Source organism: Humulus lupulus, chromosome 3 (genome assembly GCF_963169125.1).
Source record: "Humulus lupulus chromosome 3, drHumLupu1.1, whole genome shotgun sequence".
In the NCBI taxonomy this organism is placed as follows: Eukaryota; Viridiplantae; Streptophyta; class Magnoliopsida; order Rosales; family Cannabaceae; genus Humulus; species Humulus lupulus.
Genome location: NC_084795.1, coordinates 273,384,837 through 273,412,514, shown reverse-complemented (window position 1 = coordinate 273,412,514; position 27,678 = coordinate 273,384,837). Strand labels below are relative to the sequence as shown.

Here is a 27,678-nt window from a genome sequence, read left to right as displayed (position 1 = left end):
TATTAATATAATTTAGTATAAGGTCCCATATTTTATATATTAAATTAAAATATGTGAAATTCGATACTAAATTGCATCAATCAATGTAATGTTGTTAGACACTATGACTACCTTAGAGCAATGTTTTTTTATTAGCAAAAAATTATATTTTTGAATTCAACAAAATTAATTATATACAGTATGTTATATTTTTAGGTTGTCAATCAATTTATATTCAATTTTTTAAACTAAAAAATAATAGACGAACAACAAAACTAATTAATTATATTTTTATAAACGAATTTTCACATAATAAATTCAATTTTCTTTTTAGGTTCTTTCTAGGAGAAAAAGTATGTCCTTGATTTTATTTTATTTAATTAAATCTTAAATATAAGTGTGATATTTTATTTAAACCAGAACGTCAAAATTTATATTTTCTACATGGAGAAACTAATATTGATTGTATAACTTTTAACTACATTAAAAAAAAAAAAAAAAACTTCCCTTATACAAGCACAACAATTATATATAGAAATAAAGAAAAGCATTGAAAAGAAACGAGGTGATAAGAAATGCGTTGGTTGCCCGACAACTTAAAAATAATAATAACACTTCTTTTAATATTTTTGTTCTCTTTTTTTTTTTTATTATGTCTTTTCTTCTTTTTATTTTCGTTCGCTTATTAGGAATATTCGCAGAATAATTATAAGAGCATTTTTAGTACGACACGATAAAAAATTCGATATTTTGACATTAATAATCACAATAAATTTTTATTTGTCAATTATTAATAAATTAAAATAATAATAGAAGCCTTTTTTTTCAATGTTTTATATTTTTATAATTATATTAATTTATTTTAAGATTTTTGAGTTAAATTTTTTAGCATTTATTAGTAGGTATTAAAATTCTAATAATTATCTTTGATATAATTTTGTGTAAAATATTGTTAAAAAATATATAAAAATATCTAAAATTATAATTTAAATAAAGAAATGTATATGGTTTGGTGGTAAGTCCATTGATGGTTAAAGAGGAAGTGGAGGGTTCAATTCTCTATCCTCAAATTTTTTGGCAACGATTTCGGCCAAGCACGAATTGAATATGGGCCAGGCCCAGCCCGGGCCGACCCGAATTTTTCGGAGGCATGAAAATGCCCGGGCCGACCCACATTTACACCTCTAATTTAACTTGCTTAATTTATTATCATTATTATTTTTTTTGTCTTTCAGCTAGAAATTTACTTTTTGTGAATAAAATTTGTTTTGTTCAATTTTCTTTATATGCAACCTATTGATTTATTTCTTAACTGTTACTCAGCTTCCAAATTTTAACACAGCCTATACTAAGTTTTTATATTTATATGACATACTTTTTTTTTTATTTCGTTCTTTTCAATTACTCTCAAGTGTCAACATAGTTTTTTATTTTTTGTTTCATTATATATTATACTTTGTAAGCTTTTTGTGAGATAGTAGTATATATATATGAGTAGATTAATTGGGTCATTTTTGTTTTGTCATTATGTTTTGTGATCTTCTTTTGCCTTTTTCTTTTGTTACTTTCTTCTTCATACTAATTGCATACATTGTAGATGAATGAATAAGACTTATGTTAGTAAAAAAAAATGTTACGTATGCGCCACTTTCTTTTGTTATAATATTTTTTATTGTTATCTTTTTTGTCTTTTTCTCATGTCATTTTCTTTTCTAAATAATTTACTACATTAATAGAGAATACACATAAATGAATAAGAATATTTTTTTACTACAAAAAATGTTACAACAGTTATGATTGATGAGTCTAATTTATGTATTCTTTATATTTTGTAATGTAGATTAATAAAAGAAATTCTTCACTAAAAAGTTATAAAAAAATATTATTTCACTTTTAAAAAAAATAATTTGAAAATTGTTAAAAATTAATTATGTTAAAAATAAAAATAAATTAATATAAAAATATTTCAGCCACTTTTTCCAACAAATAATTTATGTAAAAGGTTTTTATGATAATATTTTATTTCAAAATGCAAATATATTTTTATATAAATATTTTCATGTTTATTTAAATATATTATATTAAAGAATTCACTATTGATATATTGTCTTTATATATATATATTTAAAATTTATGTGTTATATATTTTAATTTCCATATGTTACACCCAGATTTCGAGATATGAGATTGCGACATCGAAAGTTGAATTCGTCAGGTGTGAGCTCGTGATATCTAAAGTGCATGTTCGTGATCCAGGTGTCAAACCCTCGAAGCAAGGTGGCAACCTCGAAGATATGTAACCTCGGAGTTCTTTCTAAGCTCGAAGGACGTAGCATCGGAGTATATCCCTTGTCAGGTGTCTCGGATCAAGTAGCCCGAGCTTGGTATGAGTATGAGCTCGGAATGTAACAGCCTCGGTGGTATTTACCCACCCCGAGCTGGTCTTGGGGAAAGCTGCATAGCTCATAATTTACCTAGAGACATAGACTGGCATGATGCTGATTGCCGACCTCGAACGGCTTAGTGGGTCATCTGATGAGATGCAGTCCATGAGTCCAAAAGATATTTATTGTTGTAACTTCCCTACATTAAAGGGATATTAACTAGTCTGTTATATGCCCTTCATCTTCAGGAGACGTTTCTTTGTATATAGGAGTTACAGAATTTAATGTCATTATTCTCATTAATGAAGATGAGTATCTTCCCGAAATATGTGGGAACAAGCTCTGAGAATCCTCTATAAATAGGTAGATCATAGACACTTAGAGGGGACGGAATTTTGTTATCTTGAGAGAATTTCTGGAGTATTCATCTCTGAAGGATTTCCAGAAAACTCCAAAGTCCTAATAAAAAAGACTCGTGGACTAGGCAGAGTTAACTGCTGAACCACATAAAAAATCCTCATTGTTTTACTATACTATTCATCTTTGTCATAGTTTTTATTATTTTACATGTTCTACCGTTTAAGTTGATGAAAAACGGCGTCAACACCATAAATATATAATGTATATTTTTATTTAAATACTATTTATTTAATTTATTATAATTTTTTTTTATTGTGATGAATTATTTATTTAATTTTATTAAAACATATATATATTTTATTAAAAAAGTAGTTTAATTTTTAGAGCTGATGGTGCGTGCTTTTTGCAGGCACTATCACTAGTATATATATATTTAATAAAATTACTTTTCACGTTTTCATATTTAACACATACACATATTCTTTTTTAGATTTTCTTCCAAACTGAATTATTAAATTTATCTAATAAGTTCTAAACTACTTTACTAGTTATTAGCTGGGGAAGAGTTGATCAGAAACAATATATGCAAAAATGGATTATTCGGATGATCAAAGCTCACTACTCTTGGAAAATCCTCTTCTTCAAGTTCCGGCTCTCTCTCTCTCTCTCTCTCTCTCTTAAAAATTTCCTTGAAAGCTTCTTCAGTAGCATCTTAATAAGATCATGACAATATATGACATGGTTACAAGCTAGGATTGCATTGTTTTCCAATCTTATGATATGATTTGATATATATATATATATATGTATATATATATATAAAGTTTTTGGGGTAAAATGGTTGTTCTCCAAGTCAGGTTTGGAGTAAATTTTTCAAGTCAACAGTATTTTGTATAATTTTTTTCATTGAGACGGATTAGTGTAGAGCTTTCACAACCTTTTCCATAAATAGGATCAATTTAGCTGCTTAAGGATGCTTAGAATTTTATAAAATGTTGTTTTGGTGTTCAGAATGGAGTCAGTGATGAGCTTCCCACTGGTGATTGCTCAGTTGACGCCAAGGGGAAGCGAGCAGTGAAGCAGAATACTGGAAATTGGAAAGCATGCTGCTTCATTATAGGTATTAACTCTATTATTACTTTTTATATATTGCTTACAAAATATTTATTGAACAATGATGAGTGTCCTTGTATAAAATTTTGACATGTAACAGGTGCTGAATGTTGTGAAAGCTTGGCCTTCTTTGGTATTTCCAGTAATCTTGTTACTTATTTGACTAAAGAGCTGCACCAAGCAAATGTGGATGCTGCGAAAACTGTTTCGATTTGGCAAGGCACTACATTCCTCACACCACTTATTGGAGCCATTGTAGCAGACGCTTACTTGGGAAAATATTGGACCATTGTTGTTTCCTCCATCATCTACTTCATAGTAAAATTCTCAAATTTATTTGTGTATTTAAGCCAATGATTTTCACTTCGAGTCATGGTGTTCCTTGGTTATTACAGGGATTGTGTGCCTTGACTCTCTCGGCATCAATTACTCCAGCTTTGGGGCCTGATAAATGCGAGGGCCCTTGGTGCCTATCATCAGCCAATGCTTTTCAATCTGCTACATTTCTATGTGGACTTTATCTGGTTGCTTTAGGGACTGGTGGTATCAAACCATGTGTTTCACCATTTGGTGGGGATCAGTTTGACGATACTGATCCAAAGGAGAGAGCAAAGAAGAGATCTTTCTTCAACTGGTTTTACTTTACAATATGCATTGGCGTTTTCATATCAAAAACTTTTGTTGCATGGATTCAAAATAATGTTGGGTGGAGTCTAGGATTTGGTATTCCTGCATTGTTCATGGGCATTGCCATTACTTGTTTCCTTTTTGGAACACCCTTTTATAGATTTCAGAAACCAAGGGGAAGTCCCATAACAAGAATGTGCCAAGTTTTGGTTGCCTCGTGCAGGAAGTGGAATCTTGAGGTGCCTAAAGACACCACTGCTCTTTTTTATGAGACACAAGAAAACAATTCTGGCATGGAAGGAGGCTGCAATAAACTTGAACATACTAATTCACTGAGGTAATTCTTAAATTGCTTATCTAGTACTGAAATAAGTGTTTATAGTTTGTGTTCTCCACTCACTGTTTCTAATAAGCACTAATTCGCACTACAGGTTTCTCGATAAGGCAGCTGTGATGTCTGGCAGTGAGATTGGAAATAGTGGGAACTCCTTAAATCTGTGGAGACTTTGCAGTGTAAATCAGGTTGAAGAACTGAAGTCTTTGATCTGTTTGTTACCAATCTTGGCCACTGGAATAGTATTCTCTGTTGATGTTGCTCAAATTTCTACAACGATGCTGGAACAAGGCATGACGATGGACTCAACTATTGGTTCTTTAACCATTCCTCCAGCCGCTCTCTCAACATGCAGCGTAGTTGTTATTCTTTTGGTTATTCCCATGTATGACAGGGTACTTGTCCCTATTGTTAGAAGATTTACAGGCAATGAAAAAGGCTTCACTGAGTTGCAACGAATCGGCATTGGCCTCTTCATTTCGGTTCTAAGCATGTCAGCAGCTGCGGCTGTAGAAATGTATAGACTTTATCTTGCCAAAGAACTTGGTTTAGCTGACAAAAAAGTCATTGTACCACTCAGTATATTATGGCAAATACCTCAGTATGTTCTGGTGGGAACAGCAGAGGTGTTCACTTCCATTGGACAGATAGAGTTCTTCTATGAAGAGTCGCCAAGTACTATGAGGAGTTTATGCAAGGCATTAATGCTTCTTACCCTTTCATTGGGAAACTATTTGAGCTCTTTTATTCTTACAATGGTAACTTATTTCTCAACAAGGGGTGGCAAAGTTGGATGGCTTCCAGACAATCTGAATGAAGGTCATCTTGATTATTTCTTCTGGTTTTTGGCAGCTCTTAGCTTCTTGAATTGGTTGGTTTACATGGTCTTTGCCATGAAGTTCAAACACAAGAAGTGTGCTTATTAAGGTGTGTTCATGGACATGGAGGTATCACTTCTGAGAAATATCATGAACTTTATAAAAGTACTTAGTTAAAGTATGCAACAGACCAAGTATAAAAATACTTTTTTTCTATTTCCGGTTGGTTTTTAAAACATGATTTGTAAAACATGGTTATATCAATCTCCCCCCTTGGCAAATTATGATCAATGAACAAAACAAGAACTCAGACTAACAGTAACCAATACTAGTACTAAATCAAAAGAAACAAAGTCAAGTGAACAAAGCACAAATGTTCAACAACACCACTAGAATAAATTGAGACTATAGAAACTAAATAGAAATAACAAGTCATAGAAACAACAAAAGAACTATCAATCGAATACACCAATTTCTCCCCCTCAGTGATCATAATCAAGGAACAGCTTTCTTGAGGCGAGGTCAGATGAATCAAGAGACGACTGAGATTTCTCCCCCTAAATATCAGGATTTGTGAACCATTTTGTGTCATGGAGGAGAAAGCTCCCCCTCAGTTGAAGGCACTTCAGAGACTATATTCATTATTGGATCTGTAAAGAGAAATAGAACTTATAGTGCTCTTAGAAAATGTTAGCGACATAAGCTCTCCCTTAAGAAAGTGTTTGGCTCAAAAAAATAGAACAACTAAACAAGACCCTTATTAAAGCAAAAAATCCAATGAACACGGCCAAAAACAAAACAACCAAATATCACATTTTTTTCAAAATTTAAAAGTTTATCAAAATAAACAAGCCTTTGAAAATACATGTAACCACAGATGACCAACAAATGATATTTCCCACAAAAAATGATCGCTAACCTCATGAGCACAATAGAGAAAATGAATATGAAGCTTTGTTCAAAAATAAAATCAATATCCAAAAGATGTAAGAATATGTTGTGATTCATAAAATCTGAAAATAAACTCCTAAGGAATGAAAGTTTGCAAACAAACATCAACCATTTTTTTAACAAGAGTTTTCAGCCTAAATTTACCTTATGTGTGTGCATGTGGTCTTATGTGAGCCAAATTTAAGGCTCACTCACTCCTGATTTTTTTTTCTTTTGTTTCTTTTTTTTTTTTTTTTTTGCCTTTTATTTCTTAGTTTGTAAAAAAAATGTCTCTTTTTGAATGTACTACTCATGGAATTTTTTCAAAGATCAGCTATGGCTTTCACTCATTTCTAGAGATGTAGCCGTCTCCCTTAATCAAAAAATACTAAGTAGAAGGAGCAAATTTGTAACGTCTCAAATTCGCTAATAAGACTTAGTGCCTCGATTAGTGTGCTGGGAGGGCATAAATGGATTCATATGTGAATTTAATTGAATATATGTGCGATTATGTGAAATTTATGAGTTGTGTGATAATATGACTATTTATTCATGCTTATGTGCATTAAATGTGATTGTGGGCCCGTTTTGGTGAAAAATGGTATTTTCATAATTTTGATCCATTGAGGGTATAATTGTAAACTATATGTGCTTTGTGAGTGGGACCACATTATTATGTGGATATATTCGAGATGTGTGACACAAGGCGATCCTTGTGAGCAATTTGGTAAAAAAGTCACAACTGGGAGTTATACTCGGCTCGGGGTGAGCCTAGGGGTATTTAGTAATTTTGTGTGTTGCTGGAGATATTAGAGTATGAATTGTAATTGGGGGAAAATATTAGTGTTTGGAAGATTAGTGGTATTAATTGGGAATCTTAAGTGGAATTTGAGGTTTACAGGAAAATGTGGCAAATGACGATATTGCCCTTGGGAGCATTAAAGAACTAAGTAAAGGTTAGGGGCATTTTAGTCTTTTCATGCCTAAAGATTAACCTAGTCAAGCCAAACCCTCAGAGTAAGGAAATTAGATAACACGACGTCTTACCAGACCACGATCACTGTAATTAACTGCTCCCAACGTGAGGGAGAGAATATACCCAAGAGAATTCCAAGAGTCTAAGAATAACTGACAATTTCCACTTTTCCCTTTAAATAGACCCATAAGTGTGCTCACAACTCACAAGCAAAAAGAAAACCAAAAGGCTCCCAAACCTCTTCATTTCCTCTTGGTCGTGACCTCCAAAGCTCCTCCTCCTCTTGGCCGAAAACCTCTAAGAACTCCAAGAAGGGCTCCAACTTTCTTCAAGCAAATCCGAGGGTTCCTCAAGAAATCAACACATATTCAAGACATTTGGGTAAGCTCTTCTTCCTCACCTCCATTTGTAGGTTTTTTTTTTCCTTAAAGCTAAAAAAAACCCTTGTATGCTGAATCCTTCATTTAAAATATACCCTTGATTTTTTGTATGAATCTTTGGTGAATGATGCATATTGTGGCTATTTTGATGTAGTTTAGGCTATGGGTAAATCAATTTTGTTTCCAATTTCATGAAAATTTGAAGAAAAAACAAATTTTCATCCCAAATTGCCTATGTGGGTTTATGGGTATTTGATGAGCAAATAGGATCCTTAGAACTTTATAAACCTTTCAAATCCCACACTTTGATCTTGTTGTAGTGTACTTTGAGTGAGAAAAAGGTTTTTGTGTATATGCCCTTTGAGATTTGGGTTTCTCGAAAATGGTCTATTAGGAAGTATACCCATGACCTATCGGTCATACTTCCTCCTGCTCGGATGCAAGGAGACACTCATTTGGAGACGCCCATGGCTACTCGGACACCGACCCTGGCTGCTCGGACACGCCTATCACCCGAGCGTACGCTCCTCCATCCGCTCGGATCAACGCCCAATCGATCGGGTAACACACGTCTTCTCTCGGACACCTGCGTCTTAGGCTCGGACTAGCGCCCCACGGCTCGGACACCATGAAACTGCTCGGATGTGCACCTAGCCGATCAGATGACACGCCATTCAGATGACATGCCATACGCCCAGCCGAGCGAATGACACGTCATTCGGACGCACACCTAGCCAATCGGATGCGCACTTCGCAATACGCCTTGTATGCTCGAACGCAGCCCTAGCCGCTCGGGCACCATGCACCCATCTGCTCGGACATACACACCCATATGCTCAGACGCTACACGGAACATTCGAAGGATACGCCCATCCGCTCGGGCACACACCTACCCGACCGGTCATGTGCATGCATTCACTCGAACACATGAATGCCCCCAAGCATTTGGGCTTGCAAAATTTCTTTTTCCCTCATATACTTTTATTTTAGGGAGTAAAACATATTTTTACTACCTAGAAAAATATTTTCCGAGCAGTAAATAAATATTTTTCCTTTGCACTGATCAATTTGTGTTTGTTTGGTTACTCACCTCCCCATACTTTCTTTTTTGTAGATGAATCGATTTGACTACAGGGGAGGTGACAACCATACAAACTCTAACACTTCAATTCCCTAATCAAGCGACACTCCTCAAAGTAGCGACTCTTCACCCAAGTCTCCTAGCAGTCGCACCCCCGAAGATCGCCTTCGCCGCCTTAAAAAGATTCTTCCCCGATCAGCCTTATATTTCCTCCATGAAGAACAGTTTCTCAACCAACAGGCTGAACATCCAGAAATGAGGGTGCAGAAATCCAATCGACTTCCTCAAGACCAAGACCCTCAGGTGGCTCGCAGAGCGACACAGAAGGTAGTGGAACGTAGTGAAGTCCAAACGCGGCTTCTTCAAGACCGCCTCGCCACATACAAAAAACCAGCAAACCTTGGAGAAAAATCATCCAGAAATTTACAACCGAGATTCAACAATTAGCTGTTCAAAAACCAAGAAAAGACGAAGACGAAACACCCTCTTGGTTCACAGCCAAACCTTCCAAACTTAACCCCTGCATGTTTGACAAACACATACAAGCTTCGGGCCTGAAAGGGGTAAACGTGATATGCCCGCGTCCTCATCAGAGAGCCAACAAGCCTAGTGGACCTTACTGTGCCTGGTCTAGATACCATGTATTTTCAGGAGCTACTATTCCGCTGCACCCTTTCTTCCAATCAGTAGCGGATTACTTCAATGTCTCTCATTTCCAAATTGCTCCCAATAGGATTCAGGCATTGTCCGCTTTATACATTCTATACTTCTTGCAAGGTTAGGATCCACCAACTCCTCATGAAGTGCACTACCTCTTCGCCTTTAGGACCAACCCAAGCCATAAGAATACAGGTTTTTTCCACCTATTCCACAGGCATAAAGGGATCAAATACCTCCACGGTATTGCTCATAAATCAAATCCCGGAAAATACTATACAGAGTATTTTCTAACTTCAGATATTAAGGCCAACAACTTAGCCTTCACACATGCGGGTACATTTCACCAGCCTCTGCCAACCAAGGAAATGTGTCCCCGAGCAGAAGAACTGGTCAACATGTCCACCGAGGAGAAAAATGTAAAAGAGTTGGTCAACGTAGACAATCTTCAGATGGTGGGGTTGTTACCAAGCAACCAAAACATCATAGGAGAAAGCACTACTGAGGAAGCAAACGCAACTGACCAGTCAAACGCTGACACTGAAGTGGTGACCGATCAGTTCTCTCCTGAACCATCTCCCTACTCTCGTAGGCCAGGCGACCTTATTATTAGGAAACCCCTTCCAGAGGACCAGTGTAGACGTGTCACTCCTACACAGCCTGGGAAAGGAAAGACCATTGAGCTCCACAGGGACTTCAGCTCATCATCTGAAGAAGAGGACGACTTTCTTGATCAAATCCTAAACTCAGGTTCAATATCCATAGTTTGATGCTTGGTTATAAGTAACTTTCCTCGAGAATGGTTGTACGGAATCTATAGAGTTGTCCGGTAGTAGTAAAAAATTTATTTATCTACATATTACTCCAATTTTTACTAACAAATCTTGTGCGTCACTCTTTTGCATATTCAGAGATGTTCAAGCAATTCAACACTACCCTTGCCCAAAAGAGGAAACCTGGGGAGGGAAGTAGCTCAAACCCTCCAAACAAAGCTGCAAGGACAATATCGACCAGACAGGGGAGACAATCCGACCAGCCCATCACCATCCTGCAGCTGACTCCCTCATCAATTCCTCCTTCCGCTAGTTTAACCCCCACTCGCTCGAATGGCTTAAGTGAGCCCTTTTGCATCGCTGGTAACATTGGGAAGTAATTGCTTGACCAAACTCTTCATGATGCTTCAACAATTCAAAGCTTTGAATCTTTACCTCGGCTCAGTGTTGAGGTCGTCCTGCAAAGGGGACTCGCCCAACTGATGAATGTAAGTATTTTATCACAGGATATCCCAGTTTGTTATTAATCGTTTTTACTTGTAGTAACTTTCTATTTTCCACTGCAGTCGCTTATTACTATTAGTCATGCTCAGCATCGAGCAGTAGACTACAAGGAGTTGATCAAGGTCCTAAATGATCAGCTGGTGGAAGCCCAAACCAAAGTAGAAACTTTAATTTCCTCTGAAAAGGATCTCAGATCCAAGGTTGAGCAGGTGGAGAAGACCATTGCCGAGCAGGATGGATCTCTTAGGGAGCTGGCTGATGAAAACCATAAACAAATTCAAATCAACAAGACGTTGACTAATCAGCTGTAAAAACTGACTTGCGAGAACGAGGAGCTGAAGCGAGAAAAGGAAGCTGATCTTGCTCGCTATGAAGAGATTTGTTTCAACTGCTTCTACCAGGGAAGTTGAACAAACCCCTCAACCTTGACTTTCTCACAGAGGAGGCCAATGCAGGAGAACTTGCCAAGTGCGAGGCAAAGGCCACTGAGGAGGCAGCCAATCCTGTTGGTGTTACGCCCTTTTCTCCTACGTTATCATTCCGACCAAAGGAAGCTACCTATGCCGAGGTTGGTGTTGATCAACCTGAGTGACCATCCGACCAGGGAGTCCCTTAGCCGACCAGTAAGCCTTTGGCTGACCAGAGAACCCCTCATCCGACTAGTAGACACTTATTTTATATTTTGTTTTTATACTTTGCTCGTATGGCTGAGCTGTTGGCATGAACACTTTACTTTTTAGACTTGAGTCATTTAAAAGTTTTATTCTGATAGATGCCTTACATTTTCATATGAGTACTTAGTTTTCTAACTTAGAAATTCTAAACATTTCATAAGTCATTACTAAGTATGCTTTCTCACATTCTTATTGCTTTAACATTTTATGAGCATAGCGTTTTGTTTACACACGAATAGTTGTTCTTAACTTAAAATTTTGAAAAAATTCCAAGTTACTTAAGCTTTGTAAAACAAGTTAGCTTAACGACCTTTTTTTACTTCAAAAATTTACAAGTCAACCTAAAAACAAATATCTTTGCTCGTGTTCTTATTGCTTGTATTGAATTATATACCAGTATACCCTATGTGGCCCCCAAGTGATTGAGGGTTGAAAAATCCTTGATCACTTGCTACTTGACCGAATTTGTCCGAGCAGTTTTTACTCGTGAAACACATTGAATATAAAGAGGATATTTCAGCAGTTAAACACTGCAAAACATTCAACCATTTAAATGTTGGTCATTTATCTGATGGGTACCGACCAGTTGAACACTGCCCGGTTTTTTTTTCTCTCAGAAAACTTTTTTTAAAAAAAATGCACTGACAGTTGAACACTGCCAAAGTAAAAATAATCAACACATATGCAAAATTTGTGGCAAGATTCGACTGCGCTGCGCGTGATCTCTTTATTACTCGTAAAAAATAAGGACAAAGCGTGTCTAATCACGAGTCTCAAACAAAATAAAATTATTCAAAAATAAAGTGACTGGTTAGCAAATAGTCAGTTCACAAAAAAACTTAAATAACAAGTTAAACACTTGAAATTAAGCTACTGCTCTGTAAGCAATATTATTGATAATATTTCCTCAAGTGCTCGCCATTCCAATAGTTCCTGATCAGTTCTCCATTTAATCGAGAAAGTTTGTAAGTGTCGGGTGGTAGGACTTGCTCAATCTAATATGGTCCCTCCCAATTTGTTCCTAACTGGGTCTTCGATGAACACCTTTCTAAGGACCAAATCTCCGACCTGGAACTTCCGATCTCTAACTCTGGAATTAAAATAGTGGGCCACTTTTTGCTGATGGGCAGCAACTCTCAAGCTTGCTTTTTCTCGTCTCTCTTCAACAAGATCCAAAGATTCAGTTAATAACTGGTGATTCTCCGCTTGTTCATACGTGGCTCTTTGATGAGATGGTGGGTCTACTTCAACAGGAAACATGGCTTCATATCCATATGCCAAGGAAAAAGGGGTATGACCAGTTGTTGTCCGGGCAGTAGTCCTATATGACCAAAGGACCTCTGGCAATTCTTCCGCTCAAGCACCCTTAGCTCGTTCTAGACGCATTTTTAGAGTATCCTTCAAAGTCTTATTTACGGCTTCAACCTACCCATTGGCTTGAGGATGAGCTGCCGAAGAGAAACTTTTCGTAATGCCATGTCTAGTGCAGAAATCAGTAAACAAGTCACTATTGAACTAAGTGTCGTTGTCAGAGACTATCTTCTTGGGCAGACCATAGCGAGATATTATATTCTTAACTACAAAATCTAACACTTTCTTTGAGGTGATCATTGCTAGTGGTCCAGCTTCGGTCCACTTAGTGAACTAATTCACAGCAACTTCTGCGAACTGTACTCCTCCTTTTCCTTTGGGTAGTTTCCCGATCAGATCAATTCCCCATACTGCAAAAGGACATGGACTCTGCATCTGCTTCAAGACATTCGGAGGTGCCCTGGGTACTTTAGAAAATCTCTGGCATTTATCACACTTCTTCACATACTCCATGGAATCCTCATTCATTGTAGGCCAGAAAAATCCTTGCCGCAAAATCCTTTTGGAGAGACTCTGCCCCCCAACATGATCTCTGCAGAACCCCTCGTGCACTTCGGACAGTAAGTTTTTTGACTGGTCGGGTGTTATGCATCTAAGCAGTGGCATAGAGTACCCTCTTCTATAAAATACCCCATCCATCATAATATACCTAGCAGCTTGCCTCATAATCTTCTTGGCTTCATTACGATTATCTGGTAGGACTCCTTGCTCAAGGTAAGTAATGATGGGTGTCATCCAAGTGTCAGCTATTGTGATGGGCATGGCTTCTCGTTCATTAATACTCGGTTCTACCAAGTATTCTACTGGTACTATATTCAAAGCTTCAGCATCTTTTGCACTAGCCAATTTTGCTAGAGCGACTGCATTGGAGTTCTGCTCCCGTGGTACCGGCTTAATAGTATACTCCTCGAATTGTGCTAGCAAGTCCTTGGTTTTATTCAAGTACGCCATCATGCGCAAGCCCCTTGCTTGATATTCCCCTAAGACTTGGTAGACCACCAATTGGGAATCACTGTTAACTTCAACCGACCGGGCACGAACATTTCTAGCCAAGCGCAATCCTGCTAGGAGGGCTTCATACTCCGCCTCATTATTAGAAGCGTTAAATCCGAACCTCAGTGCGCAATGAATTCGGTGCTTCTCCAGTGTGATAAATATAATTCCTGCTCCCGAATGATGTTCGTTTGACGACCCATCAACAAAAAGTTGCCAAGTAGGAAAATCCTCTCTCTGCCCAGTCGCATGCTCTTGCTGGTTGGGAATATCAGGAATCCCAGTACATTCAGCAATAAAATCCGCCAAAGCCTGTCCTTAAATAGCAGACCTTGGTTGATATTTGATTTTGAATTGGCCCAATTCAACCGCCCATTTAAGTAAGCGACCAAATGACTCTGGCTTCTGTAAGACTTGGCGTAGGGGCTGGTCGGTAAGTACTTTAATGGGATGTGCCTGAAAGTACGGTCGCAATTTTCGAGATGCAAGTACCAAGCAATAGGCCAACTTCTCGATCACGAGATACCTTGACTCCGCTCATATCAGCCGCTTGCTAACATAGTATACCAGATGCTGCACTTTATCTTCTTCTCGTACTAGAGCAGCACTGACAGCATGCTCTGTGACTGTTAAGTAAACAAAAAGGTCCTCCCCATCTACTGGCTTTGAAAGAACAAGAGGTTGAGCCAAGTGTTCCTTTATGGCTTGAAAATATTGCTCACATTCTTCTGCCCATTCGAATTTTTTGCTTCCTCTAAGCAAGTTACAAAAATGGGACACATTTGTCCGTTGATTTGGAAATGAACCTGCTTAGAGCAGCAATCCGCCCAGTCAAACTTTGCACATCCTTAATCCTGGCTGGAGACTTCATTTTCGCGAGCGCCTTTATCTTTTCCGGATTCGCTTCTATTCCTCGCAAGTTAACAATAAATCCAAGAAATTTTCCAGAACTTACTCCAAACGAGCATTTGAGGGGATTCAACTTCATGCTGTACTTTCTCAGTACTGCAAAACATTTCTCCAAATCTCGTACATTTCCTTCAACTTCCTTTGACTTTACCAGCATATGTCTACGTACACCTCCATGTTTTTGCCGATTAAGTCACAGAACATGCCATTCACTAAACGCTGGTAGGTGGCTCCCGCGTTCTTCAAGCTGAATGGCATGACCTTATAACAATACAACCCTATGTCTGTTCGGAAACTGGTATGCTCTTCATCGGGAGGGTGCATACTAATCTGGTTATACCCTGAGTAAGCGTCCATAAAAGACAAAGTTTCATGACCAGAGGTCGCGTCAACCAACTGGTCTATCCTTGGCAAAGGAAAACAGTCCTTAGGACATGCTTTGTTTAGATCGGTAAAGTCCACACAAGTCCTCCACTTTCCATTGGACTTGGGCACTAATACTGGGTTTGAAACCCAGGCGGGGTAATAAGCCTCCCTTATGAACCTGTTTTCCTTTAGTCGCTCCACCTCCTCCTTGAGAGCCTTTGTTCGATCCTTATCAAGCAATCTTCTCTTCTGCTGCACTGCTGGATAGCTTTCATCCACGTTGAGCACGTGGCTAGTCACAGTTGGTGAGATACCCACCATATCCTTGTGAGACCAGGCGAAGACATCTTGATTCCTCCGCAAAAATTCTATCAGCTGTGCTTTTACTTCTAACTTCAACTTTTTTCCAACCTTGACCCCTCTGGTTGGGTCATTCTCATCTATTGGGACCTCCTCTAATTCTTTCGTGGGTCCCACCTCACTATCATAATCCCTAAAGCGAGGATCAAATTCCATTCCCTCGCTTTGGGCAACGCCCTATTTGGTGACTTCATCACTGGATGGGGCTTGTTGCTTACTGAAACCAAGAGTGCTTTCTTGGCCAACACCTTCTAACATTCTTTCCTGATCGGCTACGACTGTAATGCTTTGTTGGTCGACATCCATCTCCTCTACCTCCTCTCTATCTGCACACACAATCATATTGTTTTCCTTAGCCCCCTTTCGCGCTTTAGCTACCGAGGCATTGTAACACTCTCTAGCTTCTCTCTGGTCTCCTCGGACGCAACCTATTCCTGCACTGGTCGGGAACTTCATAGAAAGGTGCCATATAGAGACTGTCGCATGCAAGGCCGTGAGTAGTGGTTGACCAATCACCACATTATAAGCTGACGAACAGTCGACTATCAAAAACTCTGTCATAATTGTCTCGTGCTTCGGAGCATCTCCTACTGTGACTGGTAACTTGATCGTTCTGGCTGGTGACAACCCTTCTCCAGTAAATCCATAAATGACCTGAGAGCATGGCATCAAGTCATTAATGGTTAGTCTCATCCTTTCAAAGGATGATTTATAAATGATGTTCACAGAGCTCCCAGTGTCGACCAGACATCTCTTCACCTTCATGTTTGCTATTTGGACTGTAATGACGAGGGGGTCATTATGAGGATATCTCACATGTCATACATCAACTTCAGTAAAAGTGAGAGACTCACTTTCATACCGTGGGTTCTTCCGAGGTCGCTCCTCTACAGTCATGACTTTAGACGTCGACGCTGCGTCCAACTCATGTCGGAGTGTTCAAGCATATCTCTCTCTTGCTTTGTTGCTATCCCCAGCCAGATGTGGACCCCCACATATAGTGTCCAGAGTGAATTCCATAGGCTCGGGTTGCAAGGGTGGAGACCGCTGTCGCTTAAACCCAGGATTGTTGTTACTTCCCTCTCCTTGGGTCTTTTCTGCTCAATGCTTTTTTAATTTTCCCGACCGGAGGAGAAACTCTATCTCGTCTTTGAGATGATCGCATTCATTTGTGTCGTGACCATAGTCTCCATGGAAACGACAGAACTTATTCAATTCTCTCTTACTCATCTCCTTCCTGATGGGTGGGGGTTTCCGGTAGGGGACCTCTTGATGACTCGCCAGATATATCTCCGCTTGGCTGGCCGAAAGAGTAGTGTAATTGGTGAATCGAGGTTCATACTTAGTTGGCTTGTCGTTTGGTCCCGACTTAGCCTTCTTTTCCTCATGGCGGTCAGACCCGTTATTTCCACGTTTCTTACCACCACTTTATCCATTTCCACCATTCTTAGGAGGATCAGTTGATCCGCCCGGATTGTTTAGGCCTTTCTCTCATTTCTCAATCGCGTCATCCAATTTCATATATTTGTCCGCCTGGTCAAGAAATTGTTGTAGTGTTGAAATTGGATTGCGATGAATACTGTCCCACAAAGGACTCCAATAGGTTATACCAAAAGAAATGGCAACCATCTTCCCCTCATCTCCAACCGCGGTTGCTCAGTTGGCTTCTCTCATGAACCTCTGTATGTAGTTCTTGAGAGATTCATCTTTCCTTTGTTTAATATCTGCCAAGTGATTGGCGTAAACCGGAGGGGTCCCAGCAGCATTGAACTGCCTACAAAATTCTTTCCTGAAACTCTCCCAAGAAGTAATGGAGTTCGGCTTAAATTTCCAATACTACTCTTGGGCAGTATCAGACAGTGTAGTGGGGAAAACTCTGCAACGATAGTCATCGCTCACTCCGAGCAACTCCATTTGGTCTTCGAACTTCCCCACATGCCTTATTGGATCTGCCTTTTTTGTATAAACTGGTAGTACCGGTGCTTTATACTTCGCTGGCGGCTAGGCTGCTCTAATTCAAGCACATAATGGGCTACCACTCCTGTGGTCTACCGGATCGATTGCAGAAGGTCGTTTCGACAGACCCTGAACTGCTGCCGTTAGCGCATCAACCTGGGCCTGGATGCCTGGGGCCACCGCTGGGGGCTCAAGGTCTGGACCGCCTGGTCGGGCGCTCCTATCCGGCGCACCATCATCAAGTATTTCTACTTGACTGGTAGGTCGGTTCGGATCTCGCCCTTCGACCGGGACGGTCCTTCTTCTGTCGGCAATGACATCTCTTAAATCCTTCTGAGAGGTATGCCTCCCCAATCGATCGAACACTGTGCTCTGAGTTTTTTTCGGAAGGCTTACTGCGCGGGACATGCTCTTTCCCACTGCGCTGCTGGTTGGGATGCAGTGGTGGCCTTCCTGTCTGTGTCGGGCGGTCTTTTCCTCCTCGCTGGTCGTTGCCATCCTTTTCCTTCGACTGGTCGATGTGATGACTATCAGTTTCATCACGACCATGCCCATCTTTGAAGTGCGAAGTTTCTTTACCTCGAGGAGTTATGGTTTGTTCCTGCCCGGGTGGATTCTTTTTACTGCCTGTTCTGTGACTTCCGGATCTGGAAGTTTCTAATCGGTGGCTCCTAGAGGGGGTTCTAGAGTTCCCCCTTTGATTTGAGGCAGTGCCCGATCGGATCCCATCCTCTTCCCGACCAGGAGGGTTACTCTCGCTTCTATTCGGTCCTCGAGAATTGGGTCTGTCAGTGGTTTTTCGACAAGCATCTGTGGTCCTTGCTCCTTGGGTAGCTGTTCCTCGCGTTGCAGCTTGGGCATTGTTCTGGGTCAACTGCGTAGCCGCCTCCAGAGCGAGTGCAGCCTCGCGGTGTTGCCTATCGGCCTCCTCCTGCCGTCGCCTGATCTCTTCTATCTTGGCATCCATCTCCCGTCTCTACTGCTCAAAGCAGCCTTCTGTCTAGCCATCTCTTTAGCGAATGACTCCTGTCGGGCATTGAATTGCGCCATCTCCTCCTGGAAGGCCCCCATGGCTTCCTAGAGTTGTTCAACCTCTGGAGTCATCTCCTCGAGCAAGACTCTGGGCTCAGTCTCATGGTCTTGAAGGCCAGGACCTTCTGATCTAGCAGGCTCTTTAGATGAACCTGGCTTCTTGGAGGCCACATTGGTGTTCTTGGGCGCCATAATGATACGGTAATTGTGTGTTTTTCTCTTCAGGCTCTCAATGAAAGCACCAAAATGTTGACCACGATTTTGGCCAACGACGAGTAGACGTCAAAACTACACTAAACCTTCAAGAGAAAAAACGACACTGACAATTTTTATAGTGGTTCGACCCCAATATGTTGGTAATAGCCTAATCCACTTAGAGTTATGATTTATGATCTACACTAAAGATCAGATGAACCTAAGTCAACTGAGTTTCTTCAGTGTAAATGAAAAGAATACAATATTTCTCTCAGAATACAAATACTCTCGTAGGAAAATCAAAATTCGAATCCCCTCAATGATGCCATGAGCTCTATATTTATAGGCCCAGGATCGTACAAACCAAAATCCCTTATAATCGGGATATTTATGTTACTCTCACAATATTTAATTAATAATAACATTTAAAATACAACAATATGCGACTTCTTTGGGATAATCTGAGATATTCCCACGTAGGTTCGACTGATTCTAGACGAATTCGTTGCTGGAATTTCGCTTGCATAACAATAATCTGTTTAGTCAGTCAACTTCACTCCTTGAAGAAAAATTGGTCGGCCAAAACACTTGATCGGTCAGTCAAAACAGCTGACTGGTTAGCCATGCACTCCACCGGTCGGCCAAACACTTCACTGGTCAGCCAAGCACTCCACTAGTCGGTCATGCACCTCACTGGTCGGCCAAGCACTTGACTGATCGGCCATGCACTCCACCGGTCGGCCAAACACCTATCTGGTCGGCCGGAGCAGGTGACTGGTCAGTCAAGTATCTTTTCCAGTCGGACAAATCACTTCCAAACCCGATAAGCAATTTTCATATCAATAATATCACCAGATTAATCTAAAAGCTTTGACTCAGTCACTTCTTGCCACTTGTCACTTTTATTGCCACGTCATCATTTTCAAATTTTGGGGATAATAGCAGGGTTCCGCTGCGGCGCTGGTCGTGGAGCGTTGCAACCCACATGAACTCAGAGGCTAGGGCGATTCTCTAAATCGCCTTGGCATCGTAGCACATGTCCAGGGAAAGGGCTTGGGGGGCTCTCTGACTTGTAGAGCGTCGCAGCCCTTAATGAGGGGCGTCGCAACTCAAATGGGGAAAAATAGCCAAATAGGGTTTTTGAGTACAGGAACCCAAACCTAAAGGCTCGCGAAGGATTCTGCTACCCGATTTAGTAGAATTTGAGGTCTCGGAGGCTAGGAATCAACCTTGAAGCTTTCAAATTGGTTTAGCTCATGATGATTATCCGTTGTTATGTTGTGACTAGGATATACCATTAGGTTTGGGAGTAAGGATCGCTCTCGGGATCGCCATACACTATCTACTCAGGACTTGAGGTAAGAAACCTGCACTTGAGTTGTGATTAAGGCTTGATCCTCGATTATTAAGTATGACTATAATCATATTTGTGAATATCTGTTTAAACGTGAATGAGTGTGTTATGTATGAACTGATCATTTGATTGAATCTGATTGAAAAGCTCAGCTTAAGGCCGTGATTGGCATAAGCATGTGGAATGCAGTTTGTATGGCTGAGCCATTTTAGAAGTGCGATATGTGTTAGAGTTGTTATATTAAGGTTATTTTAGTCTTTTAGTCCATTATGTTATTTTATTATATTTTGCCTTTTATAAAGGCTTTGCTGATTATTTTTGTACAAGAACATTTTTGCTCTTCTTTTGCAATATACTCTCTCTCTCTCTCTCTCTCTCTTCATCTCTTTATCTTTTTGAAATCTATTTTGAGTTCTATAGATTGTGTAATATTTTGTATAATTATCAATATGCACTCATTTGATCCTATAGTCGTGTAATTGAGTTGAACGCCTAATTAAGTATGTTTATTATTGCTAAGTTTGCTATCTGTGATCTGTTAATTATATGTATCTATCTATTTGAGTTTTCTTGTTGGACCTTGGCTCACGGGTGCTACATGGTGCAGGTAAGGGCAATAGGAAGCTGGACCAACAATGAGTTGGAGAGCTTCGGGGATGGTGTGTCATCATTTGTAACACGTAATAAAATTTAAAAAAATATATTTTATGTTAAATAAAATATAATAATAAATTAATCTACAGAATATATATTAATATTCTTCCATTTTAATTTATATTTGAAATAAGTTATCACTACGTACGTGCATTCGTTGAATTATAAACTTAAATTTGAAGAGAGGTATTTGATATAATGTTTAGAAACTCATGTTAAATTATATCCTTATATCATAAACGCATATACTATATAAATATATATATAAAGGATTGGCTGTAGCTAATATTTCGTATTTAGGAATGGAAACATAGTTTGTTTTAATTATTTTTAATATAAACGTTGCTCGTAAGTGACACCTCATTTGGCTCATTCGTGACCTTCAATTATGAAGTTGTTCCAACTTCACATAGTTAAGATTCAGAAAACTATGCTTTATGACCCATTACGTTCATATATACTTTTTATAATTTTGCTTTCATTGGAATTATGAAGCTGTGTTCTAACTTCACATAGTTAAGATTCAGAAACTATATATGCTTTATGACCCATTATGTCCATATATACTTTTTGATAGTTTCGTTTTCATTCGAACAAATAAACAATTAGCTAACCAATTCACTTGTTAATACTTTTTATACAACCAAATTATTACTTTTTCATTATTATTTTTTTGTACTCATTTTGTTCGGAGTGGAGATACAGAGAGAAATGGCTGCTGGGGAAAATTATCACAACTCGCTCACTAGTTTTGGTCAGGTTTGGCTTCTCTCTTCGTCTCTCAATATACGTTTTTAATATAATCTTTGTTCAATTCTAATCATGACCCTGGTCAGCTTTCTTCCATATCTAATAGAAACGATTAGGCTTTTCACAATACAAACAAGTTAACATTGATTGGATATCTTAAGCGTGTTTTGAGTTTTGTATGATATAATGAAAAACACAGTGTTATGTTCAGAATGACAGCAGTGGTGAGCTTTATTACACTATAGACGGCTCAGTCGACTTCTATGGGGAGCCTGCGCTGAAGCAAGATACTGGAAAATGGAGATCATGCTTCTTCATTTTAGGTATAATATATATATATATGTAAAGAATCTGCTTTCTTTGTTTGGTTCTTAAGGCATTGAATAAACGAGAGCCAATATATATCTAATACTGCAGGTGCTGAATGTTGTGAACGGATGGCCTTCTACGGTGTTTCCAGTCATCTTGTTGATTCAATTACAAAAAAACTGGACCTACAAAGAGTCATAGCAGTTCAAACTGTTACCATATGGCAAGGCACTACCTATATCGTACCACTTATTGGAGCCATTCTTGCAGATTCATACATAGGAAGATATTGGACAATTGTAGCTTTCTCCTCTATCCAATTCATTGTAATCATTTACAAAATCCAAACCCTTCTCTCATCTTTGTAGTTCTTCTCTCATTCATACAAATGAAACCCTCTCTTATCTTTGATTAGTTGGCTGTGTTATTTTTGTACAGGGAGTGTGTGCTTTGATTATCACAGGATCAATTCCAACTTTTGAGCCAACAGTGTGTGTGGAGAGATATTGTGCCTCAACCGCAGTTAGACAATACACTGCAATTTTGGTTGGACTTTCTCTCATTGCTTTAGGGACTGGTGGGGTCAAACCATGTGTTGCTGTATTTGGTGGGGACCAATTTGATGAATATGATCTAAGGGAGAGGAGAATGAAGGGTTCTTATTTTAACTGGTTTTATTTTGCAACTTGTGTTGGCATTTTTGTGGCAAGTTTTTTCATTGTCCGGATTCAATATACTTCTGCCTGGAGTGTTGGGTTTTTGGTGCCTGCCTTGTCTATGGGAATTTCAATTGCTTTTATCCTTTCTGGGACACCCTTCTACAGATTTCACAAACCAAGACAAAATCCTTTTACAACAATGTTCCAAGTCTTGGTAGCTTCTTGCCGTAACTGGAATCTCGATGTGCCTGAGGATAGTAGTCTCTTGTACGAGACACAAAATGGAGGGTTTACTATTGAAGAAAAATTTAAACTAAAACATACTGATACACTCAGGTAATTGATATTCTGATCTTGCTCTGCTCTAGCCTTATATGCCGCATTCGCATTGTTGTAGGGTACTCGCATTGTTGTAGGGTACGATCCTGACCATTCATTGTTTTTGCTTTTGTGATAGGTTCCTTGATAAAGCTGCTGTTATATCTAATGCTGAGCTTGTGAATGAGAACTTGTACAACCCTTGGAGGCTTTGCACTGTAAATCAGGTGGAACAACTAAAGGCTTTAATCAATTTATTTCCAATTTGGGCCACTGGGATAACCTTGCATGCTGCTAGAGTCCAAGTTTCAACATTGTTTGTAGAACAAGGAATGTTGATGGACACGAAGATAGATTCATTTTCCCTTAATGTAGACTTACTTGGGGTATTTGAATACACGAGTGGTATCATCTTGGTTCCCTTGTATGATAAGGTGATCATCCCAATTGTAAGGAGATTCACAGGCAATGAAAAAGGTTTCTCAAAGCTGCAACAAATAGGGATCGGTCACTTCATTTCGGTGCTGAGCATGGTAGCTGCTGCTATAGTTGAAACCATTAGGCTTAACATAGCTAAAGAACTTGGTTTAGTTTACCATGACAAAAATGCCATACCACTCAATATCCTATGGCAATTACCTCAGTACATTCTCTTTGGAATATCAATGGTGTTTTCATACCCGGCACAACTTGAATTCTTCTATGACGAATCTCCAGTGGCTCTACGAAGTTTGTGTAATGCATTTTTGATGTTAAGCTTTGGATTTGGATACTATATGACCTCTTCTTTTCTTCATATAGTAAAATACTGCACAAGTAAGGGTGATAAGATTGGATGGTTACCAAAAAATCTGAATGAAGGTCATCTTGATTATGTCTTTTGGACGTCGGCAGGTATTAGCTTCTTGAATATGTTAATTTTCATAATCTATGCAATGAAGTTTAAACAGAGAAAAGCCTTGTAAAGGTTTAGTGTAAATAAATGACTCTATAGACCTCTCATTTCATATTGTTCTGTATTGAATTGTATATGTGTTCGTTATTATATTGGCAATTAATGTTAATGAGAATGTAAATATGTTAATTAGTGTTGAAAGACCCAATTTATGGAAATTAATTTGGAAGAGAGAGTTATTCGATTTGTAGGGTATTTAGCGGGAATTTTTCTAGCTTTTTGTTTATGGGGAAACAGAGTGAAAATACTTCTAAAGTGTTGTAATCTATGAGGACTTAACTGTTAGATTAAATGAAATATATGCATATGAACAATTCTATACATGTAGGCGGAATTGTTATATAGATTAAACATATACGAAGAGAAGATCGAATATTGTATACCTCCAGCCATTGCAATTGATAACCTCGATCTAGCTTTAGATCTACAAAAAAAAAAGAAACAGAAATTAGAACGAGTACACAGGCTTCCAAGCTCTCACTAACTCTTTTAGATGGAGTTATTGATAGTCAGAATGAGCAGCAAGCATAGGGACCGGTACTCTATATTTATAGAGTGAGACCTACCATCAGAGTCTTTGCCACAGATTGACATATTCTCTCAATCAGTTGGGATATGCAAAATCGGGTAACAAATAATGTTCTATTAATTAAAATATTTTGTCAATAAATAAAATATTGACTTTGATATATTAAATAAATTAATTGTAACAAATTGATTTTATATACCATATAAATAAGTATTCTAACATTCTCCCACTTGGTCAGCATTTAAATATTAGATTTAGAAAAGCCAAGAATGTTCTATACATTCAATTCTATAGAGATTAAAGAAAAACCCTTAGGCTCTGTGTAACGCCCTACTACCCAGGGATCGTTACGTTGTGCATTTTAAACAGTGCTAAACTTGCTAACCGAGCCATTTAGCCATAATCGTGTAACTAAGTATGAATAACGGTTTAGGGTTAAAAAATTTGATCAAAGATACAAGGTTTCACTAAAACGTTTAATGTATACATTGGAATCCCAAAAATATATTTTAAAGGTTAATTACAAAAAAATATTTACAACCAACCGACCTAAGCAGCAAAATAGGGTTTAACCCTAGTTTCTCTTTAGACCCTCGACCGTGGCGATCGAGCAGCCGCATATGTACACATCGTCACCTAAGCTCTCCAACTCAAGGATGATCCAGCTTTCTTTTGCCTTTACTTGCACCACATAGCACCCGTTAGCTAAGGCTCAACAAGAAAACTCAATATGCTCATGAACAGGTAATAACATGTCACTGAATCATAATTGTAACGCCTTGGTTACTCCAAGACCGTTACTGTGAACTTTGAACCGTGCTTAACTCGCTAATCGAGTCATTTGGTTATAAACGTACATCTAAGTGTTATTAATAGGCTGAGATGAAAAACTCGATCAAAAGGAAATGATATATTTTATTTAAAACATAAAACTGTACATGGGCTCATAAAAGTGTTTACAAGTTATTTACAACTCAAAATGGTCATTACAGTGTAAAAATTACAACCCGCCTACCTAAGCGACAATAATAGGGTTAACCCCTAGTTCCTCTAAGAAACGCCTTGGCCGTGGTGGTCAAGCGGCTGCATATCTACACATCGCCACCTAAGCTCTCCACTCAAGGCTGAGTAAGCTTTTCTTTACCTTTACCCGCACCACAGTCATAAGGTAGCAAGAATTGCTAAACAATATCATCCCTGAATTTATTTGGCTTCAAATATATGGTTGTTTGTTCGTATGTATTATTGAAAGAACAAGTTTTTATTTTTATTTTATTCTATTTTTCTAATAAAAAAAGCAGGGATATTCGTTCTGGTTAAACAAGGGTTCAAGGATAAGATTGAGATTAGAAGCTCAGAGTAGTTCAATGAATCAACTTGAAGCGATTATGAGTAAAGGTTATTTCAACTTTAAGAAAACTTTAATTTTACCCGTTCAAACCGCCTCATGAATTTGGATTTTCTTGTTCACCTTTAAGAAAAATGTTTGTGTGTTTCTACAGGTGAACGAAATTATAAAACACTGCGACCTCAATTGTCAAGTGTTTCTTCTAGTGCCCTGGCCCTTAATGAACCAATAGAAGGTAACTTCAATTTTTCCATGCATGTTCTCAGAAAATTTCACATTCAGTGGCTAACCATGCTAGTTTGTTTATCTAAATGTTTCTTATATATAAGCAATTTGTGGATGATTATAGGTAAAGAAATGGAGTATATTATTGACGAAGATGAGAGGTACTACCTTGACATCATAAACTCAAATTCCAGAAGTATAGTTGTATCTCTGAGTGTGAATGTTTCATCAACGATGTATGATATTACTAAAGCCAAGAACAAGTGTTCAACAACAAAGGGGTCTTGCCGGCTCAGAATTCTAATCTCATATACTCACTATGTGATAGTAACCACGCCCAACGACGTAAGGCTTTCCCAAACAATGTTCTCTAACTTGTTTGACTCATTGTCTTGCTCTAATTAGATAATCTAATAATTATTTACAGGGTCATCTAGAAGGGTGTCATAACCTATATTGCAATTTTAGGTACAAAACATTTGACACAATATAATCCTTATTTGTTCACTCTTTTCCAAAACTTATAATTAACAATTAATATCCTGTAGGCCTAGCTAGCACTAACTCACGTACAATATTACAGGGTTTATTACGGTTTTTATACTTGTATTACTGAAATACCTTGGATCCTGTGATGGTGACGTAACTGAAAGTCCTGTCACGTACAACACCGTCGATGAAGTTGCTGAGACTCGCCCTATGCTGTTAGAGAAGCCAATTCGATGTACATATGGAACAACTGAACATGAAGAAGATGATGACTCTGAGGCGTCTAGTAGCAGCTCTGAGGAGTTGTATGATGCAAAATTATGTGTTATTTGTTACGATGATCAGCGCAATTGTTTTTTTGTTCCTTGTGGTCATTGTGCTACTTTCTATGATTGCGCTCAGAGGTATTTGAATGGATACAAGAGAAAATGTTATCTTCGGGGTACACCTTTTACAGAGAGATATTAACCATTAGGGTGCATGTTTTTTTTTTTTTTTTTTTTTGCAGGATCATGGATGGAGAGAGCAAGGTATGTCCCATATGTAGAAGGCTCGTTCACAAGGTGAGAAGGGTACACTTTTGAAAGAGAATGAAGCAATAGTAATGCTGTGGATAATGCTATTGAACTTGTGCCAAAGACAACGTACGCCTTGATTGACCAATAGAAGTGAGTACGGTCTGCCATGTCTTCGAATATATTGTCAGCAGTGGTTTATGAAAAGCTTCTCAGTTTTTTCAAGGAAAAGATTTTAGATTATTTCTGAAGACACCTGTTTGTGCTTAGTGCATCCACTGGCTAGTGAAATGTTCAGATAATGTTTTTGTGCCCAGGTAATATTAGACATGTATTCCTTTTTATTTCAGTATGTATGCTGGTATGGATTTACACTTGGGAAGCTTTTACCCAACTGTAGGCTTTTCTTTTTCCTTTTTTGGTATGAATTTCAGCTACAAATATAATTTGCGCTTTTATGGACTTTGGTTTTCACGAGTCCTTACTTCGTTACGCTACGGTCTTAAAATCATTTTTAATATAGTAGAGTGGCCTGCTATTGTAGCTTAAAGCGGAGTGGTAGTCTAAGCAATTTTACATATGTTGTTGCATTGGCCTATATTGAAATAGAGTGATATCTCCTCATATAAATAGACTTTTAATAACCAAATTTACAAATTGTGAAGGTCTGTGTTACCGGTCATTCTAGATCTATTCTTGAAATTACACAACTATCATCTTGCTAAGTAATTTCTTTTTTGATATTTGAACAAATGATCATGAGACTGATAGTTTCTCATTGAATTTAGCAGATTCTTTGCC

At 38.4% G+C, this 27,678-nt stretch overlaps 2 protein-coding genes and 1 pseudogene across 2 annotated transcripts; all 3 read left to right on the top strand.

Annotated features, from left to right (window-relative positions):
• The first annotated feature begins 3,189 nt into the window (after window positions 1-3,189).
• Window positions 3,190-5,831, top strand: LOC133824294 (protein NRT1/ PTR FAMILY 8.3-like). Its single transcript, XM_062257170.1, has 5 exons — window positions 3,190-3,368; window positions 3,735-3,843; window positions 3,937-4,154; window positions 4,232-4,800; window positions 4,895-5,831. Exons 1-5 carry the CDS (start codon window positions 3,315-3,317, stop codon window positions 5,721-5,723), a joined length of 1,779 nt encoding a protein of 592 aa, XP_062113154.1. The 5' UTR covers window positions 3,190-3,314; the 3' UTR covers window positions 5,724-5,831.
• Window positions 5,832-21,491: 15,660 nt separating this feature from the next.
• On the top strand, window positions 21,492-23,781 carry LOC133825716 (protein NRT1/ PTR FAMILY 8.3-like). Its single transcript, XM_062258624.1, has 5 exons — window positions 21,492-21,539; window positions 21,730-21,853; window positions 21,948-22,165; window positions 22,278-22,834; window positions 22,956-23,781. The coding sequence occupies exons 1-5, from the start codon at window positions 21,492-21,494 to the stop codon at window positions 23,779-23,781; spliced, it is 1,773 nt and encodes a 590-aa protein (XP_062114608.1).
• Window positions 23,782-25,595: 1,814 nt separating this feature from the next.
• Window positions 25,596-26,946, top strand: LOC133825715 (E3 ubiquitin-protein ligase APD2-like; annotated as a pseudogene).
• The last annotated feature ends 732 nt before the right edge of the window (window positions 26,947-27,678 follow it).